General features: G+C 33.3%; 1 protein-coding gene across 1 annotated transcript in view; it reads left to right on the forward strand.

The window, feature by feature from the left end:
* LOC105338019 (uncharacterized) overlaps positions 1 to 21,575 on the forward strand; it is an 86,258-nt gene that overhangs the window by 13,801 nt on the left and 50,882 nt on the right. Inside the window, exons 2-7 of the mRNA XM_066075205.1 lie at positions 1,239 to 1,706; positions 2,710 to 2,840; positions 2,961 to 3,138; positions 9,951 to 9,991; positions 12,700 to 12,799; positions 13,007 to 13,159. Coding sequence (XP_065931277.1) covers positions 1,292 to 1,706; positions 2,710 to 2,840; positions 2,961 to 3,138; positions 9,951 to 9,991; positions 12,700 to 12,799; positions 13,007 to 13,159 — 1,018 coding nt within the window. The 5' untranslated portion in view covers positions 1,239 to 1,291. The remainder of the gene's footprint in view (positions 1 to 1,238; positions 1,707 to 2,709; positions 2,841 to 2,960; positions 3,139 to 9,950; positions 9,992 to 12,699; positions 12,800 to 13,006; positions 13,160 to 21,575) is intronic.

Genomic DNA, 21,575 nt, shown 5'->3' on the forward strand with positions numbered 1-21,575 from the left:
CCTAGCCTCTTTGAGAATAAGTGCACTAATGGTTACAACATTTGTTTCAAATTCAATATTCAGAATCTTTTGAGTTTTGGCCCAATCTAATTAGAATTTAATTCGAACTTCTGCCTACTTCGATACATTTTGATATAATGATAACTAGGGATGGATGGAAGTTTTATTTAGATTGGTTTTGGGCATTGGGCAAGTATATATACCAATACATAGTATTTATAGCAAGAAGGCTTCAAACAAAATTGTGATATATATTAATTTGTTTTCCCTTGGACTGAAATGCCACACTTTCATTGGTTTAAACATAAAACGTGATTGCCTCATATATCTCAATGTAGGTTCGGTTAGAATTAATATTGGGCAATATGGCTGTCATTGGCCGACGCTTTGCTTACTCATTTTGACATTTCATAGTATTTAAGACAGAAACCGCATGCCATAAGTTCTTAAAGTATTTGGAGTAGTTGCCCTTTGAAATATTTCTTTGAAGTTAGAGTAGTTGCCCTTTGAATATTGATGTCACATTGGTGTTTGGAGCAGAGCAAAATGGCAGTGTCAAAGTTTGCTCAAATTCTCTGCAGAGGAAAGGAAAAAACGTTTAAAATTGAATGGCAACAAAACATTGTAAGTAAAAATGGGTGAAGCAAAGATTTTTAAAGAGTATTTGAAAGGTGAGATTGATAATTTTGAAGAGTTTAAATGAGTTAAATTGGACAAGATGTTGGGCGTCTTGTACATCGATTGCTTTGCATAGATCATTGCTATTCCCTTGATAGTCCTCGGGAAAACAAAACACTTATTAGGTTAGTAAGTGACTCGCTACGGAAACATATAGGGTTGATCAATCTCGTAGACAGCTCGGCTTCGCCTCGCCATCTATGATCTATGAGATTGATTGACAAACCCAATATATTTCCTTAGTGAGTCAGTAACTAACCTAATAAGTAATGATATAGCTCCATGAGGAGGCCGGCCTGTGGCAAGGGCAGGGCCAAATACTATGAAAATGTCTTCTCTATTTAAGTACTCTGTGGTTACAGAAATTGTTAAATTTGAATTTTTGTGCAGTATTAGGCATTTACCAGTAGCTCAAATTATGATTGTTTATATATATTGAACAAGTAGCGTTATTTGTGCATGCTTATGGTACCAGTTTAAATCTATTAAGAGTTTTTGTTTGATAATCTGCATGAATTCGCATATAACAACATTTTGATTTTAGAGATTTTTTCTTTTAGGTTTCGTGAAAGACATAATTTCAATGTGAGACTAGGGTACACTGGAGATTAACATGACAAGTGGGCCGTGTTTGTTGGAGAAAATCTCAGGATTTCCTAAAGAAAAGATAGAACGAATCATTGGAAGAAGAGGGAATACTCTCAAAGTTCTTAAAGATTTGAATTTGATTCATCAATCTGGCTCTGTGCAAAGTATTATTGATAGAGTACTTCGTGTTGGATTAGAATTCGAAGACTTAACAAAAGAATTTGTTTCTGTGTGCCTGTTTGTCTTAGAGGTAGACAATCCATTGCTAGACGAACTGGTGGTGCTCAGAAACCGCACTGTTGAAGAATGGAATAGGGTAATAAACAAACTTCGCATAGAGACTAAACCATCAGCATTTTGGAAAGGAAAACCTTATGAAGATGAAAAGACTACTGATAGGTTTCATTCTTGTCTTGCAAATGGATGTGAAGAATGTAGAGGTACATGCAATATATTAAAATAACTAAGCTGATTCATTTACATGCTTAAAGTTGACCTTGTATTTGCAGTTTTCTTATACCTAAAGACTGTAATTTTACTAAACCATACATATATCAAATAACTAGCTGCTGAACACGGCTTAAAAATTAAAAAAAAATCTTATTAACCAGCCCAAGGGCTAAATAATTTAGTACAATGGAATTCTGGGATTTTAGAAATTATACAGTCCTATTTAGAGAAATTCATAGCAATTATGAAACTGGTCAGTTTCTAGGTCAAACTGTGCATGATCCTATTGGAGAGCTGTCCATGGGTATCTTCTGCAACCACAGTCTGGAGTCTGCATATATATCTATGAAATTCAGAGAGCAGCCTTTGCAAAGTTACAATATAATGTATTGGGAAATAAGTTGGCGTGCAGTCATACACTGTATTTACTACGCTAAGCGCTTGTCATAAAAATAAAGGCGCAGTCGAAATGTACACCAGAATATATTATTATAGTTCTGGAATCTATATTTTGTATTTTAATACTGGTAGATTGTGTATTCACTTTTGATCTAAAATAAATATTCCACTGGCTGAGTTTCTTTAAGCTTTTTAAAAAGCTAACCTTATTATGAATTAGAAATTGATTATATAAATATGTATTCTTTTTAAACCACAAATTCTAATATTGCACTAACAAGAACTACAAAAAGATGTTTTATTATGTATTAAATACTAAGTGCATGTATTACATTTACATTTGTGTTACCCCCAAACTTTGTATACATGTAATTACAAGTACACCAATGAGCTAGAGGTGTTGACATGACCCAACCAGCATGCATTAAGAACTGTTTTATTGCACTTCATGAATCATTAGCTCCTAAAATAATGTTTAAAACTTTTTTGATGACATGAACTAAAAACAAGTTTTTGGCCACTGTCAGTTATAATGTTGTGTCTGAACATGATCAGCATATGCCTAATGTTGAAATATTTGAGATCTTCCTTCAGACAAAAAACAGCAACAGGAGACTCTTGAAAATCAACTTAAAGGTTACTTCCCATTCAACCCAAAATCAAAACCAGTGGAGAAATCTGAACTCGAGCAACTTCAAATCTGTGTACGAAAACTGCAGAATGAGGTTAGTATGAGAGGAATGATCGCGAGTTCCCTCCTGTATTGAGGGAAGTTGAGTGCTGGAACATACTAGATCTGTTACTTCATTATTGTCATTAAATGGTCTACTTTTAAATTCAATTAGTGCATCAGATGCTGGAAAATTGGTGAAGAATTTGGTGGACTTCTTAAAAAACCAGGATGGCAAACATCATATGTATTTGGAACTGATAAATTGGCACAAGTATTACGCAGACACTTAAATGATAAAGTTGTATTCGATTCCACAAATTTGGATACTAGGAAGTTGGGTATTTCTCAAGGTAAACAGAATACTGTAGATTCCCAATTAAAAGCGAGAAATTAATATCTGCAAACAATTGTGAGAAGCACCTCTCATGGATTTAAAAATCTTGCTTTTACATTCTGAGAGTTCAGAACTATAAGATTTTAGTATAAAAGTTCTGTGTTTGCAATTTTGTCTTCTCATGATTTGATACAAAATGGGGGAATGATTTTAAAAATTAATTACTTAATGACATGTAAAATAAGGTATCTACAGTATTGACTTTTGACTCAATTTTTAAGAAATATTTTATTTGGGATATGTTCTTTTAAAGCTTTTTAGCTCACCTGAGCTGAAAGCTCAAGTGAGCTATTCTGATCACACTTTGTCCGTCGTCCGCCTGTTTTACCATCTGTCTGTCAGTCTGTAAACTCTTTACATTTTGAACTTCTTCTATAAAACCACTGGGCCAATTTCAACCAAATTTGACACAAAACATCCGTATGAGAAGGCGAATATAAATTGCAGAAATGAAAGACCAATTTTTATTTAAAGCGGAGAAAACATCGAAACTGTAGAAAAAGGGGGATGCACTTTAATAAATCTTCTTCTCAAGAACTACTGAGTCAAATTCAACGTAATTTTGCATAAATAATCCTTATGGAAAGGAAAATATAAATTGCAAAAATTATTGGCGAATTCTGTTTCAAATTTGAGTAATTTACGAAAATAAAAATAATGAGATAATCTGGGTCAATCAGTTTATAACTTTTGGTTCGGTATTCCATATGGAAAACGAAAGTTCTTTGTACAAAGCAGCCATGTTTGAATGTTGCATCTTGACTTATGACAAACGGGTCAAACTGACAAAGATAAATTTGCCTGTTGTGCAACAGCTTACTTACGAAGGGATACTTGAAACATGCTAATATATTTGTGCCGATTTCGTGAAGTGAACTGAGGTTAAATCTTTCAATGCGTTGACATTTTCACTCGTGACAGTGTGTTTACGTTGTTTTGAATTTTGTTTATGCTTTATGGAAATATCGCATGTATTTTGGAATTTTTACGTATTGAATCAAATATAGACTTCGGTAAATCAGACAGTTCATTGTTTACCTGCGCAGAATGAGCAAATCTGATGCACTAACAACATATTATATTATAAATACTACACATTCTATTGGTAAGTCGGTACGATCTCTACGTTATGGTTGATTATAATGAAACATGTTTTGTTAAGATGCTCTGCATTTTCAGTCTAAATGGAGATTGTTTTTGCTGCTAGATATATATAGGTATAAATATATTATGAAAAATAAATTGTGCTCTAGCTTTCTTTGTTTTTAATTTAGTGCATGTTTCTTTTGTTTTAATTGTTTACAATTTTCTCTCAGCAGTGTCAAGATTCAAATTATAAGCAAGATAGAGAGCTTTGCTAACAGAACTGAGGCCATGCTTTTTTAGCTCACCTGAGCTGAAAGCTCAAGTGAGCTTTTCTAATCAAAATTTGTCCGTTGTCTGTCGTCGGCGTTGGCGTTGGTGTTGGCAGCGTTGTTGTTGTAGTGTAGATTCAAGTTTGTTCAAATCATAGTCCCTGGGGGTATGGCGGGGCCACATGGGGGAAATGGATTTTTACATGGGAATATATAGAGAATATCTTTAAAAATCTTCTCAAAAACTATTGGGCCAGGAAAGCTTAAATATGAGTGGAAGCATCTAATCATGGTCCCCAGGGGTATGGTGGGGCCACAATGGGGGGATGGATTTTTACATAGGAATATATAGAGAAAATCTTTAAAAATCTTTTTCTCAAAAACTATTAGGCCAGAAAAGCTCAAATTTGACTTGAAGCATCCTCAGATAGTGTATATTCAAGTTTGTTCCTATCATGGTCCCCGGGGGTAGGGTGGGGCCATAATTGGGGGATAATTTTTTTTACTGGAATATATAGAGAAAATCTTTAAAAAAACTATTTTTTAAAACTATTAGGCCAGGAAAGCTCAAATTGGCATGTAAACATCCTTAGTGTAGATTCAAGTTTGTTCCAATCATGGTCCCTGGGGGTATGGCGGGGCCACAATGGGGGATAAATTTTTATATATAGAGAAAATCTTTAGAAATCTTCTTCTGAAAACTATTAGGCCAGGAAAGCCCAAATTTGAGTGGAAGCATCCCCAGATCATATAGATTCAAGTTTGTTTAAATCATAGTCACGGGGTACGGTGAGGCCACAATGGGGGATGAATTTTTACATAGGAATATATAAAGAAAATCTTTAAAAATCTTCTTTTTAAAAACTATTTGGCCAGAAAAGCTTAAACTTGTGTAGAGGCATCCTCGGGTAGTGTAAATTCAAATTTTCAAAATCATAGTCCCTGGGGGTAGGGCGGGGCAGAAATGGCGGGTTGAATTTTTACATAGGAATATATGGAGAAAATCTTTAAAAATATTCTTGGAAAGTTTTTAGTCCAAAACTCAGTACTTTGTTTGAAAGCTCAGGTTATTCAGATTTAAGTTTGATGAAACCATGATTCCCTAGAAAAAAGTGGGGCCACAAAATAAGGGGGGGGGGGGGTATATAGGATTAGAGAAAAATCTTCTTAGAGGTACAACAACAAAAGGGGCTTGGTATTTACCCAAAAAAAGATGTGGATAAAAATTGGCAGATTTTCAATTTTTTTTTAGCAAGATCTACTGTACTTCGTTGTAAAGATATTTTGATTTTGATACTGTAATGCTAATTTGATCAGAGTTAAGGCTCAGGTGAGCGATGTGGCCCCTGGGACTCTTGTTCATTCTGAATAGGAAATACCAAGTTATGTATCTTGCTTATAATTCTACGATTGACACTGATTTTTTGATTGATCAATAGAAATGTCTTGCCAAAAGGATATGCTGCAACTACTTTCTTGTGCACTTTCTTCAACGATGAATTGCATAAAATCTACACAAAGAAGATGGGTGAATAAGGCGTGCAAAATGCCCATTTGAGGAATGATTAGATACTACAAAATTAAAATATCATTAAATCTAATAATTGTTTTAAAAATAATTAAAAACAATCTATATTTAACATAACATCGGTTTGTAACCCTTAAAAATTTTAAATACTTGTAATAGGTTGATTCAAACTGGTGTATGTGTCTCAAAACCTCAAAATAATGTCATTTTTATAACTTCAATGCCTTTTCTTTTATAGAGTGGGTCTGAACTCCATATTTTTGGTATAGTATAAATGCGGTTTAATGGAATTTAAACCGATTTTAATCAAAAATGTGGAGAGATGACCCACTAAACTTTAAGAATGTCATTTTGTAGCCCCAACAATTGAACGTTTTAGAAAAATAATACAAGTCCGTAAATTCATGGCCAACATCTCATAAAGCATTTAAACAACACACTTTGTTGTGAATAAAATGGCTCAGTGGTTAGAGCACCAGACATTAGGTAACTTTATAGAACATAGGTTTTTAGGTTGTAGGTTCGATACCACCAAAACTTTAGGATTTATTATTTATTTCTTATCATTTTTTGAAAAATTTCAACATAGTTAGAATTACCCTTTTGTAAACTTGTATTATAACATATCAAATATATTTAATTGAAAAAAGTGTTAAATTTGAAGTTGTATTTTACGACTAAACCAAATAGGCAGTTGTACCATCTTATTCCCCCATCTTCTTTTTGATAGTTTTTCGAACACAAGTATATGAAAACGATGCCTTTTAAACAGTTTCCATAGTCCTGACACATTATTATTATGAGAATAAAAGCATTATCGTTGTTCTTAAAAAATTATTGCAACAGAAAATCATCTTTGTTTGTAGACATTTGTTGTTTTTTATAAAGATGAAAAAAATGGGTGGGCCTTGGTACAATAGAGCGACATGCCTGCCAATACATTGATTTGAATTATAGCTCTTTAACATATGTGACAACATTTTTCAGTGAAGTTTATTCTTCAGTCAAGTGAGTAAGGATATGAAACGTCATACGAAATGAATTCATGCCTGGTAAATGACAACCGTTTATTATGGAGAAGGCCAATTAAATTTTTCAATGTTTTTAATTTGAGGAATTGAGCGCATTTATTCTGGTGCATTGAGGTTTCACATAAAGGATTTTTAAAAATAAAATACAATTACTAGAAAAAAGTGGAGGGAGAAAATGTACCTTTATGCTCTCATGTATTCAAATCTTTTTATAAAGTGATGGGGAGGGGGTTAAAATAAAGGGAACTGGAAGTTAACCGTGAACTCCAACTGAAAATTTAGTTATTTTTATTGCACATTATCTTATTTTCGGTAAAAATGGTATTCCATAAAGGTAAATATGTCAAAGATTAAGTATATGCTGAAATAAATGTAAAATTCGGATATTCATTTTTAACCGGGTTTTCCAACGGAAAAATCCGGTTATTGAAATGGTGAAAATGGCGGGCGGGCGGGTGGGCGGGCGGCTGCCAAGAGGGTACCCTCATTGTACAGATAACTCCTCCTACAGTTTTCAAGATAGGAAGTTGTTCTTTTGCAGATCAATTGTACATATATCAGAGGTGTGCATATTGCTAGCATTTTGATTTCCGATAATTTATTGAAAAAATACCAGCTTTTGAACTTAGTCATTTTTTGGCAAAATATTGCATATAGGGAACCCTCATTGTACGGATAACTCCTCCTACAGTTCTCAAGATAGGAAGTTGTTCTTTTGCAGATCAATTGTACATATATCAGAGGTGTGCATATTGCTAGCATTTTGATTTCTGATAATTTATCGAAAAAATACTAGCTTTTGAACTTAGTCATTTTTTGGCAAAATATTGCATATAGGGTACCCTCATTGTACGGATAACTCCTCCTACAGTTCTCAAGATAGGAAGTTGTTCTTTTGCAGATCAATTGTACATATATCAGAGGTGTGCATATTGCTAGCATTTTGATTTCCGATAATTTATGAAAAAAACACTAGCTTTTGAACTTAGTCATTTTTTGGCAAAATGTTGCATATACATGTAGGGTACTCCATTTCACTGGAAAAGGGTTGACATGGATTATGGATACAGTTTACATAAAAGAAAACCCGGTTTGCTGTCACATTGACAGCTTTTCACTTGTTGGTTAATCTATCGAGGGGCCACATGGCACAATATCCTTTGAACGACCATATAAAGCCAGTGTTGCTCAGGTGAGCGATGTGGCCCTTTGGGCCTCTTGTTTTTACTTTTTAAGACCCAAATATCAATCTGCTCCTCATTTTGGCCAATTTTTTAATGCTAGTATTGTATCAAATCAAATCTTCATAAAACATGATATAGAAGTGGTCTATTACATGTTATTGATAAAAGTCATCGTTGTCCAATAGCTTTTTGTCTATTACGTCACAAAAATGGGATAATTTTTGTAATTTTGTAAAATTATATTGTCATTTTTCATTTATATTTTGCCTTTTAAAGTATTGGTCGCAGGTCAGCTCAAGTACAATTGTTCATACACATGTAATATTATACACATCATAGTTCAAAATGGTACATGTACCTAAGCATAAGCTTGTGCACAATGTTTCCCAGTCAAAAAACATTTATATTTTGCCCCGAAACATTAGTTTATAAGACAATCTTAATGATGCAGTTTTACATAATGATGTCACAGAGATGATAACCTTTTACACACTTAATACCGGTACTTTCAATATGATTTCAACTATCTTCAACCTTATTTTTAAAGATCTCTGTAGAACTTTAATTTTGGGGGCAAAAAATGCATTGTACCGCATATTATCTTTCTTACAAATAAACTTGCTATTTCATATATACAACATTTACTGAGAAATAGTTTCCATGCTATTTGCCCATTGTGAATGGTCATCAAAACTTCTCACTGATAGCACTCAAATTCCTCTGCGTTTAACCCCAAACTCTTTAAAGTTTTATTCGACTAGCTATGTTAAACTCAAAGTATGATACTTTAAAGTTGTTATGCAATAATGAAAAGCAAACTTTGCATTATCAACAAATAAAATTATCTTCGGTATAATGAAATGCCTATTTGCTGACTATTCAGACTGTAGCAAATTTATCCCTCCTTCATAGCAACTATATTCCCCTTAATAATTTTTATCCTACATAGGGAACAATAAATTCGCTAGTGTTTTCATGCGTAACCAGTAAATAGGTATATGATATTCAGTAGTATTTTCTCACTATGTAGTAGTTACTCCATATAATATTGTTGGTTATGTGCAGATACCCGATGGTTATGTTTATAATCACATGAGGGAGCGTAGCTCCTGAGTGTCATTATGGCCACGCCCATCAAGTACCTGCACATAATCAACAATATTAAATGGGGAAAGTTACTTGTACCATATAGTTTAAAATTATTCATTATATTCATTTTCCAACAAAAGACCCTTTTGTTTTTCTTCAGTTTCTTTTTATATTATGATTTAAATTTTTTCCCAACTCCTTCTCAGCTTAATACATGTATCTCAAAAAGTTTTCATCTGATTTTAATGAAATTTTCAGAGCTTTTGTGAAATAACTTATATATAGTTTAGCTTGCCTCAAAGTTTTGAGAGTTTCATTGATAATATTATGTCACTTCTGTTCAAATTTGATGTCTATTTTAAAATTTTATAAAAGGGATTTTGTCTGGGAAAAATCACAACAAACGATAATGAAAACACTTTGAAATATTGCCCTCTGCTTCGTGTCAGGCAATAATTCCACCTGGGGGCTAATGAATCAATATTACCCTCAACTCTGCGGTTAGTAGTTGGATGACATGCTGTTGTCTCAATGACATTTGTAATCTCCATACTAATAAAGTTTTTAAAAATCCATTTCAGAATTGATGACAGATATAGAACATATACAAAAGCCTGAAAAGGTAATTTAAGAAACAGTATTTTTAAATTTTGTATCGATCATCATTGCTTGCAACTTTGTCTCTTATTTGCTAGATAGAGTACATGAAAATGATCATATAATTTTTATAGCTTAAACAGTTTAAAATTGACTCTCACTCAGAATGAAAAAAAAAAATCCATTGCAATTGATGGTAATGAAAAATCATCTATTTTATGTTAAAGATCTTTGATGTAAAACAATTATGTATACATATACTGTAGTTTTGTTATTGTTATTAGAAATGTTCATCTCTCTTAAGGACAACTGACTCAATTCATCTCTAAAAATAGTGATTTTCATGAAAATTTTATATCATAATGATTTTAGTAGGGACCATTTCAAAATTGTTTGCATTAGGCCACACAAAAAACTAATATTTAGATTCTTGTCCTGATTTGCAAAAAATATGGGGCTAGTGGGTGGATATAATTTTTTTTAAAAACATCTTTTTCACTGTTCATGTTCAAGAAATAACAATTTAACTGCTCTATCCTTTAAATTGTTAATGCTAATGAGTAAACAAATTCTTATCTAACCTTTTAATTCCATTTGATTTCAACTTAACTGTTAATGCATTAGGACATTTGTATCCCTATGTTCACAATCATGAGGGGAATCAAGCGCTAATCCACACGTTAAGCAGCCATTACAGCGAATTACAGAATACCGGTAGAGTTTTCAATAGCTTGTTGGATTGCTCAATAGGGTATTCAATTTGGTCAGCAAGGTATCACATCAGGTTTAAATCTAGGTCCTGTGGTTACCCAAGTGTAGATTGTTATTTTGCACTCAACCAATTCATTTGGCACAAAGAAAACCTCTAGAACACTCTCTCCTATTGTTAGCTATTCTATTCATAGACCTTTAAAAAGAATGTTCACCTGGACAGCACTGGATTCTATAGAGCATCAATTCTGCTTGGAGTAATTTGAATTTTGTTTTTCAAAAAATATAATTCAAAAGACATTTCTGAAGAAACAAACAAAAGAGAAAAGCATAACTTTAAGAATTACGGAGATATTTTTTTCCTGCAAAAAATCATTAGACATTTTGGTTCCCCAATTCCTGGTGCAACATACAGCACTAAGAGTATTTTTGTGCTGTGACTGCTTAATTAGTTCAGACTTTTATAGCAGTAATGTAGGACAACAGGGAGAAACAAAAAAGGCCCAAATGTGCAAATGTTTACTAGATTAACTCACTTTATCGCTGTCATACCTGAGTAATCACATGACCTAGATTTAAACCTCATGTGATACCTTGCTGACCAAATTGAATACCCTATTGAGCAATCCAACAAGCTATTGATAACTCTACCGGTATTCTGTAATTCGCTATAAAATGTTTTGAATTTTTTTAATACGAGCCCAATTTTTTTTTTCTGAATTTTTTTTATCAAAATAAAATACATTGGGAGGGCTATTTTCAGAGGGTGGGTGGGAATAAGAATCTAAAAATTAATTCTATGTGGCCTTCAGATACTTTTTCATATGAACATAATGGGGAAAAGCTTTCTTTTGAGAAAAGAAGAAATTTTTATTAGAAATTCTGCAACAGATTTTTTAACCAAGTTGAAATATCATATATTTATATAATTTTTAATTTATGTTATGTAAAAAATGACTATGTCATTGTTTTCTTTTGAGGGGGGCACATGCCAAAGTTCAGATAGGGTGTGTAATTATTTTTTTCCAAATTTTTTTGTTAAGTAATCCGCAAACTTCACAATTAGCATACGAGCACTTTACAACACTTTTCGATAAGAATTTTTTGGCTTCACACAAGCATTCGCATATGTTGCATGAGCTCTCACATTTGTTGCATGCGTTTTTGCAGTCGCATCAAGTCTGCTCTACCGTAAATAGTGAACATGCACATTATTCAGAAGTGACCAAATGCAATCTAAATTATTGCAAAGGAATGCATGAACATTACTACCAACGTTTTACAACGTTTTTGTGTACTCGCAAGAGCGATGCATGATTTTTTAAGATCGCAAAAAAATCTTAGCTGTTTATGCGTGTCTTTTGTGACCATGAGACTGTTTTGCCACTAGTATATACTGGATACAGAATTATTTTAGCCCAGTGATATTTTTGCTTCTACATACGGTTTTGCCTTGTCTTGAATTTGCTCCAGAATGTTGTGGTAAAAAAGATAATGTGAGACATTGGTTTTCGCCAAGTCTTAATCTGTTATCTTATAAGAAGAGCGAACTGAGCTAAAATAAAACGGGTCGAATAGTTTCCTTATACAAAGTACACTGTATAAGCATATCTGTTACAGGCTACAATTAACCTTGCATGATTGCTGTTGCTTTTGTCATCTTCTTGGGTGATATCTTCTCTTGCATTCAGCTATGTCTACGAAAGAGCGTTGGAAACAGGCAGTTTATATACCCCCTCTGATTCCTAGGATGAAACGCATGATTAAACGAGCTCCTCTCTTCCAGTCGCACTGGCACAATCGTCCGATATGTGATTATTTTGCCAACAGTTTACGAACCATATCTAATTTTTTGGTCACATGAATATTTTGTCACTTCTGCTCTTGTGCCAATTGTAAAATGGGCTTTAGCAATTACTTCATTTGGATGAGCGATATATATATGCATAAAGGGAAGTAGGTCTGTCGTCCTTAAGTGTTAATTGAGCACCCATCCATATTTTCAATATCATTTTTTTTAAGCTTGCAGATATTGGAATCATCAAATTATCTGATACTGGTGTGAGTTCAGGGTTTGCAGAAGACCTTATCGCAAAAGTTGAGGGGGAAATTACATGTAACGGTATGTAAGGTCAATGTCACCAATATATTCTACTTCTACAAGACTAACTTCTAGTGCTTAAATAGTTTTTCAAACCCACATGGTTGTTGCAAGTGTAACTATGTATATTAAGTACAGAATTTAAGCTTTATATAAGGATTGATAACAGATTACATAAAGCTTCTGATCAAAAATCAACAATCATTTTATAAATGCTATTTAAACCAGAGTTGAAAGACAAGCCACCAAGCAAGGCTGATATTTTGAGGACTCTCACCAGACATTCTGTGGGCATCCTTCTCTGGAAGAATCACTGTCAGGCCTCTGTCACTTGTGTGGGGGAAAATGTAGTGCTGACTGCAGCTCACTTATTTACTCCAGGTAGAGTTCTTATGTGTGAATTTTTTTCTTGACTACTGTAGATTTCTGATTTTACTCAAGTACTAAATTTTGCAATTTAAGGATTTTGCATCAATTCAGGAGAATATAAAAACCTGACTGCCAAATTTTAATGAAAATTCCAAATAGTTTACACCTGTCAGAAAAATTAAAGCAAGATTTTTAAAACCACGGTGTAATGAGTTCTTTTGGATTTTGTCGGCTGAATGAAATAAAAGAAGTTTAATTTGAAAAAGAAATTAATAAACAAAACAAATCATTATTCTCACTCCCCCTTTCACGCCACTCTCATTCGAACATAACAAAAAAAAAAGAATAATACAGGTAATTCAATTAAACAGATGAACAAATATCTGATACTATCAACTGAATTCAAAATTAAATCACACTGTATCAGATATAAAATGGAAGTAAACTACAAAATGTTGTTTAGAAGCTATTTCAACCAATAAAACTCTTGTTGAAAAATTTACTCAAAAAATGTTAAAGTTCAATAGTAAAAAAAACAACATAATATTACAATTACTTCAAATTTCAGCTTAAAATCAGGTATATGAAAATTAGCCTGTAATAACAGTCGCTTTTAAACACTTAAAACCTCTCTCTGAAAAGGAACTCATGATCAGTCACTTCAAGGTCACCATTCACACAAGACATTCCTGCCCTCGTCAAATTTCCTGTCCCTCTAGTCGCTATCCTAAATTTCATGCCCCGGACTCGCAGGTCTCTCGCTTCCAGTCTACTACCACTGCCCGGACAGAAAACCACGCCCCACTTAGCACAGAATGCGTCCTCGACATTTGTCAGTTGCCCACATGACCTTCCATAGGAGAATTCCCATCCAGCGCCCACAGTCTGTATTTCAGGAAATTGTACCAAACACCCTTATGCACTGAAAATAACACTGTGACGAATAAAGTCATGATAAACATACAAACCTACTACCAATTACACTAAACTTGAACTAAACTAAATTACAAGGGAAATGTACAGAATAACAACAAAACAACCTTACCGGCTAGGAAAACATGTGCCCGCCTAACAAATCCAGAATTCAATGGCTACCCATTTCTCCTCAGTATAATACTAACTGGAGATATTCACCATTTCTTAAATCAGGAGCTGCAAAACTTGGCACCCGGCTAATGTCGGCTACTGACCACTACACCCAAACCGGTCACTTTAAATACTCGATCTAAAAATAGCACACTCACCCGACACTCGTCACTCAAATACGGTAACCCATTCATAACAAAATTAAAAAGAACTAATTACATATTGTGGCAGCAGTGGGATTTTGTTACTTAGGCTGAGTGATTATTTTTTGTATTGAATTATTCATGTTTACGAAAGCCGAGAAGGATCATTCGAGATTCGAGATTCGAAATACGAGATTCGAAATACGAGATTTGAGATTCGAAATTCGAGATTCAATATCTAAATTAACCAATCAAATCAAGGATCTGAAAATATGTATCCTAGCGACATCAAACTGTTCTAAATAAAAATCATACGTACATGCTCTTATATACAAATAAATGCTATGTTCACTTCTCCCTAGCTAACTAAATAATTATTTGTATATACTTTTACACAGAATATCTAAGTAGACTAGTAATAATGCAGTGTGCTTCGCGGATCTAAGTGATTTTGTTTGTTCTGGTGCATTTCCACCTGATGCGTTTGAACCCTAAGGTATTTCACCACCAGTAATAGTTTAAAACCCGGGTTTATTCACCCCTTTTGTGTAAAAATGTGGTTATGGTAGAGAACTTCATAAGCGTAGCTAATTTTTTCTGTAGGGGGTCCTAGGCCAATTTTAAAAAATTTTACTATGTAAATTTAATAAGCTCCAGTTTTCCCGAGGAGGGGGTCCAGATCCCCTGACCCCCTCCTTTCTAGATCCCCGCATGAAGATTAGTACATGTATCTAAATAATCTAAATATAAATAATCTGTCCTGTTTCACTAATAAATATAAGCATTACTTATCGTTTTTATGTATGCATACAGTGATACACTAGTACTATGATTATAAACAAATCATTGAGATATTATCACATCATACGGAATTATTAATAAATACAATTTTTTTTCCTTTTCCTCAGTAAACAACTTATTATGAGTCTTACTTTTGGAATTGTTTTCAATATAGAAGGATACCTACTCTCTACAATTAAAGGTAGGGATGATAGGGTGCCAATTTGTTCACATTGCCGATTTCTTGTGCAGAGAACAGTAAAACCCTTTATTTGATTGTGCATGAATATTTCAAAATTAATTGTTGTACATATATTTTGTTATAATTCATTCATTGATATATCAACAAGAAAGAATTAAAGCATATGTTTCACAGCCAAGTTAAGTTTCTCTGTAGTTTCCTACCCCCTACCCCCCACCGCACCAAAATTGACAATAATTACATATAAGTCATACAAATGTTTACTTTTTTGTAAGTAAATCTCTAAAGATGTAAATAAGCACTGCAAACAAAGATGTGTGTATTTAATATACTACTACATTACACTTAGCCAGATAAAATGTAATCAGGATGAAGCTACAAGGGGTGAGTGGTGCAAATTTACCAATTTGTCGCCATACACACAGAACACCAAATAAAGAAACTGTGAGTGGTGTGTGGAATGCATAAAAGATGGCGGCAAATTATCTCAAATAAGCACTGCAAACAAAGATGTGTGTATTTAATATACTACTACATTACACTTAGCCAGATAAAATGTAATCAGGATGAAGCTACAAGGGGTGAGTGGTGCAAATTTACCAATTTGTCGCCATACACACAGAATACCAAATAAAGAAACTGTGAGTGGTGTGTGGAATGCATAAAAGATGGCGGCAAATTATCTCAAATAATCAGTGCAAAAACCCACAAATAGGCTGTTATTTGTTACATATCCTGCAAAAACATTGATAAAAAATGTTATCGTCCCATAACATAGCCGATTAAGTTAATGTGTACATATGGTCAACGTACATGTAATTCTAATATACAAGAAGGCGGACGTATCAGGCGGGGATCCAGAAAATTAAATTTAAAAAATGATCGGTTGAATTACATGAAATGCTTTGAAAATTGTTTTAAACTATCGCACGGGTCAAATGCGTGATAGAAGCTATGTACAGTGTAATTGGAAACTTTCATTTTATATCAATATGTAGTATTACCTATTATAACAAATGAGAGTATAGCACAACTGCCACAAGCAATACATGTCCTTTACCGGCACCACCTCCCTCCCCATTAAAAAATGAAACAATTGTCGTTTTATTTGCTAAAATGTGTGTGGTTCAAGATTTTTCTAAAGGACATACCCGATTAGAATTGAAAAAAAGAGTCGTACGTTTAAAACTAATTTTGTCAAAACTTTTAGATTCATTTGGTTATATTTTGGTCCATTTGGGTAAATATATGCACCAGCGCAGCTCTAATTTATATATAATTAGGCCATAAATTCAAAATATTTTCAAAAATTAATAGCTTTAAATCCAGTGGATGAAAGAAAAGGAAAGCAAGTCGAACTCGATGAGTGCTAATACCTGTGTTGAATGAATGGTACAGTAGGATATGCGCAAAAAAGTCCCGTCTACTCTTTCCTACCCTATAATTATTGGAATATTAAATCCGATTATAAGAGTCAAATTAAAAATCAAGTACGGATATGTACCTGTTTATCAAAAGTAAAACTACTCATAATTTATCTACAGTGCATCGTTATGGAGCTACACAGACAGTTTTATATTAATTTGCCGAGCCAAATAAAAAAAACCTGGAAAACGAAGAGAAAACAAAGTGGGGACAGAATAACTGACAAATTAATTAGGACTATATAGCCCCCCCCCCCTCTTGAAATGTATATACTGAAAACAGATTATTGGCGTACAACATCCGTACACAATTTAAAGAAAATTTCATGTTTTTTTTATCATTTTCGCTAGCTAATGTAAGATATCACAAATACCCCAAGCCCCCTCACGGAAAAGGAAATGCTAGGTGATGTGAGAGAGAGAGAGAGAGAGAGAGAGAGTCGATGAAAATCACAGGTGCGCTAACACCGTTAAAATTAAAGCTTGCTAGTTGGTCTGCCCTACCCTAGCTACCTCCTCTCTTTTCTCGTTTTAGAGGCTTAATTATTGTCTATATATGCTTGTAACAAATCAAATCAATTTCAAATTCTAAATCAAACTGAATTTGACACTACAAAACTCTCTCTGTGTCTGTCTGTCTGTCTGTCTGTCTCTCTCTCTCTCTCTCTCTCTCTCTCTCTCTCTCTCTCTCTCATATCGACAATGGCATTGCCATACCCTACAATACACTATTCTTATCTGGATTTTTGTCTTTGAGGTTGTAAATCATTATATCTTCTATGGTTTAAAACTTTATCATAACCTATATTTTGACATGTCGATTATTTTTTTGAGTTTCGTTTCATAGCTAAAACATTTAGATTAAACAGATCTTTCTTCGCGAGCCGATTTTTACACAGTTGGGGCGAATACACTACGGGTTACAATTGTTTGGGGGGAAATACATACAGGGCAAACAAAACCACTTAAATTCGCAAAGCCAACAGTGTTATTTCTAATTTAATTGTTTATACTGTGTGGGGTTAATTCATCAATGTTAATTTAACCATTTTATAACCACTATATAAGAGCTATTAAGACATTTATTTGTAGGAAAGAGCATGTACGAATGATCTTTATTTAGAACAGTTTGATGTTGCTAGGATACAGGTTTCAGATCCATGATTTGATTGGTTAATTTAGATATTGAATCTCGAATTTCGAATCTCGAATCTCGTATTTCGAATCTCGAATGATCCTAAATTTCAGATGGTGGAGGAGGTTAAGGTGGTTGGACCAAGTTAAAGTTTTTGTTGCAGGTGCCCTTTGATAGCAATATCTAAGTTACTGCAGGTCCGTACTTCACCAAACTTGCATGGATGGTGTGTCTTATGATACTGATGCACCAGACAGGCTTGAGTGCTGAATCTGAGCTATAGGTTTCGGATGCTGGAGGAGGTTAAGGTTTTTGGAGCAGGTTAAAGTTTTTGTTGCAGGTGCCCTTTGATAGCAATATCTAAGTTACTGCAGGTCCGTACTTCACCAAACTTGCATTGATGGTGTGTCTTATGATACTGATGCACCAGGCAGGCTTGGGTGCTGAATCTGAGCTATAGGCTACAGATGCTGAAGGAGGTTAAGGTTTTTAGAGCTGGTTAAAGTTTTTGTTGCAGTTGCCCTCTGATGATTATATCTTAGTTACTACTTGTCCTAACTTCACCAGACTTCCATGGATTGCGTCTTATGATACTGATGCACCAGACAGGCTTGAATGCTGAATCTGAGCCATAGGTTTTGGATGCTGGAGGAGGTTAAGGTTTTTAGAGCTGGTTAAAGTTTTTGAAACATGTGCCCTCTGAATATTATATCTTAGTTATTACTTGTTTTAACTTCACCAGACTTCAATGGATGGTGCATCTTATGATACTGATGCACCTGACAGGCTTGAATGCTGAGTCTTAGCCATAGGTTTCAGATGCAGATGCAGATGCAGAGCTTGATCTCCATTATCAAGGATGCTAAAAAATATATCTTAGTTATTACAGGTCCTAACTTCACCAAACTTGAATGGATGGTGTGTCTTATGATACAGATGCACCTGACAGGCATGGATGTTGAATCTGAGCCAAAGGTTGCGGATGCTGGAGCAGGTTAAGGTTTTAATTGCTAGTGCCCTCTGATGATGATATCTTAGTTATTACTGGTCTGAACTTCACCAAACTTGCATGGAGATGCATCTTATGTATACAGATGCACCTGACAGGCTTAAATACTGAATCTGAGCCATAGGTTTCGGATGCTGGATGAGGTTTAGTTTTTTTGGAACAGGTCACATGTTTTATAGATGATAGCTTGCATAGTTGATCTAACTATATTATAAATGAAACGCAGAGGTTGCTTCAGATGCAGAGCCTGATCTCCATTATCAAGGATGCTAAAGAAATCTCCTACCTCACTCAAACCTGCTCGATAGATAGATGTGTTTGTTGATAAATGATATAACATGATTCCTATGATATTGTATTATATGGTATGAAACAATATTGTTTAATATGATACAATATAATATCATATGTAATATTATAAAAAGTTATATGATACAATCTGATATTGTATCAATTTGTTTTATATTTTATGTTATGATATTGTAACATGATATCGTTATGTATAGTATTGTATATTATGATACAATATTGTATATTGTTATACTTTCATGTTAAATACTGAAATCTGATTGGTTAAGACGCAGTTAATAATATTTACTATTACCCTCAGCGTTAGCAATGCACTTGGCAACGGGTAACATTAAAAAATGTTACATGCGCGAAAATTATGCGCGTACGGTTCGCTGTAGAATTCACGTTATTCCTATATAAAAGCAGTAAAATTTTCTTAAAAATTTTAAAAAAGACATTCAGTATAACAAAATAAATAGTGCCTGTTTGGGAGGATAACAGTTGAAATTGACACCCCTCGAAAACCATTGTCAACCTCCGCTTTGCGTCGGTTGACAATGGTTTTCTCGGGGTGTCAATTTCAACTGTTACCCTCCCAAACAGGCACTATTTATATAATATTATATTGCATTATTAATTTATTATTTTATCACATGATACTATTACATAAATATTACAAAATATATTATTGTATCCTATGATACAATATTGTATATTCTATAATATTGTATCATACGATATTGTATAATATGATATGTTTCTGTAATATAGAATTATATCACATGAAATTGTATGATATGGTACTGAATTATTATATAATATTGTATCATACGATATTGTATATGATATTGGTTTAAAATATGATATATTATCACATCACATGAAATTGTATTGCATGATGTTCATTATTGTAAAATATATTATTGTATCATATGATACAATATGTATAATATAATATTGTATTATAATATTTTACTTTATCACATAATATTGTATCATTTGATATGATACAATGTTGTATCAATTATTGTATCATATGATACAATATCATATTATGTATAAAAAATGATACAGTATCATACAATTTCAGTCTATATTATACAATATAATATCATATGTTTTAGTGTTATGATGTATTATGTAATATGATATTGTAATATTATTACTTATTAGGTTAGTTACTGACTCACTACGGAAATATATTGGGTTGATCAATCTCTTAGATGGCGAGGCGAAGCGCCATATTTATTCACAAATAGCGATGATCTACGCAAAACCATGTACAAGATGCTTAACATCTCTTCCAATTTAAGTTAAAAACCCATACACACTCTTCAAAATTTTCAATCTCACCTTTCAAATACTCTTTAAAAATCTTTGCTTCGCCCATGTTTACTTACAATGTTTTGTTGCTTTCAAATTTGAATGTATTTTCCCTTTTTCTGCAGAGATTTGAGCAAATTTTGACGCTGCCATTTTTTCTGCTCCAGACAAAACAATGTGACGTCAATATTCTAAGGGCAACTACTCTAATTTTAAAGAATTTCAAAGGGCAACTACTCCAAATACTTAAAGAACTTACGGCATGCTGTTTATGTATTAAATATACTATGAAATGTCGAAATGATTAAGCGAAGCGTCGGCCAATGACGGCCATATTGCCTAATATTATTTTTCACCGAACAAATATAGAGATAAATGAGGCAATCACGTGCTATGTTTAAACCAATGAAAGTGTGACATTTCAGTCCTAGGGAAAACAAAATACTATATTGTTTTTTATATTATGATATTGTATTATGTAATCAAATACAATAACGTATAACACAATACAATGTCAAATCATACATTACAATATCATATATCATCATTGTTTATTATGGTATATTATTGTATTATATGATATATGTTGTAAATATGATAGGATGCAATATTTAATTTATATTATTGTATTGATAAACATATGAACATATGACTATCATACAATTTTTTAACAGATGATATACGATATTGTGTCAAAACAGAATCCGTGAATATCCAAGATTAGAAAGAATGATTTTCATTTAATATGATAAAGGTGGTCTCATAAAGGTGAAGTCTCATAAGGGTGATGTCTTGACTCGGTGAGCTTTGTAATCTGTGATTAATTATGTTTTGATGCTGGAAGAAAAGTTCAACAATTGTTTATTTTCTTTGCAAAATCTTAATTTTCATTCAGCCGACAAAATCCAAAAGAACTCATTACACACGGGATGTGCCCTCGTGATTTAACGTAAATATTAATCTTTAGCATATAATAAGGAATTTACAGAACTACAGATTCATAAGAAGATGTGAGGAATTATATTTGTGCAAAAT

This window comes from Magallana gigas, chromosome 2 (genome assembly GCF_963853765.1).
Source record: "Magallana gigas chromosome 2, xbMagGiga1.1, whole genome shotgun sequence".
Classification (NCBI taxonomy): domain Eukaryota; kingdom Metazoa; phylum Mollusca; class Bivalvia; order Ostreida; family Ostreidae; genus Magallana; species Magallana gigas.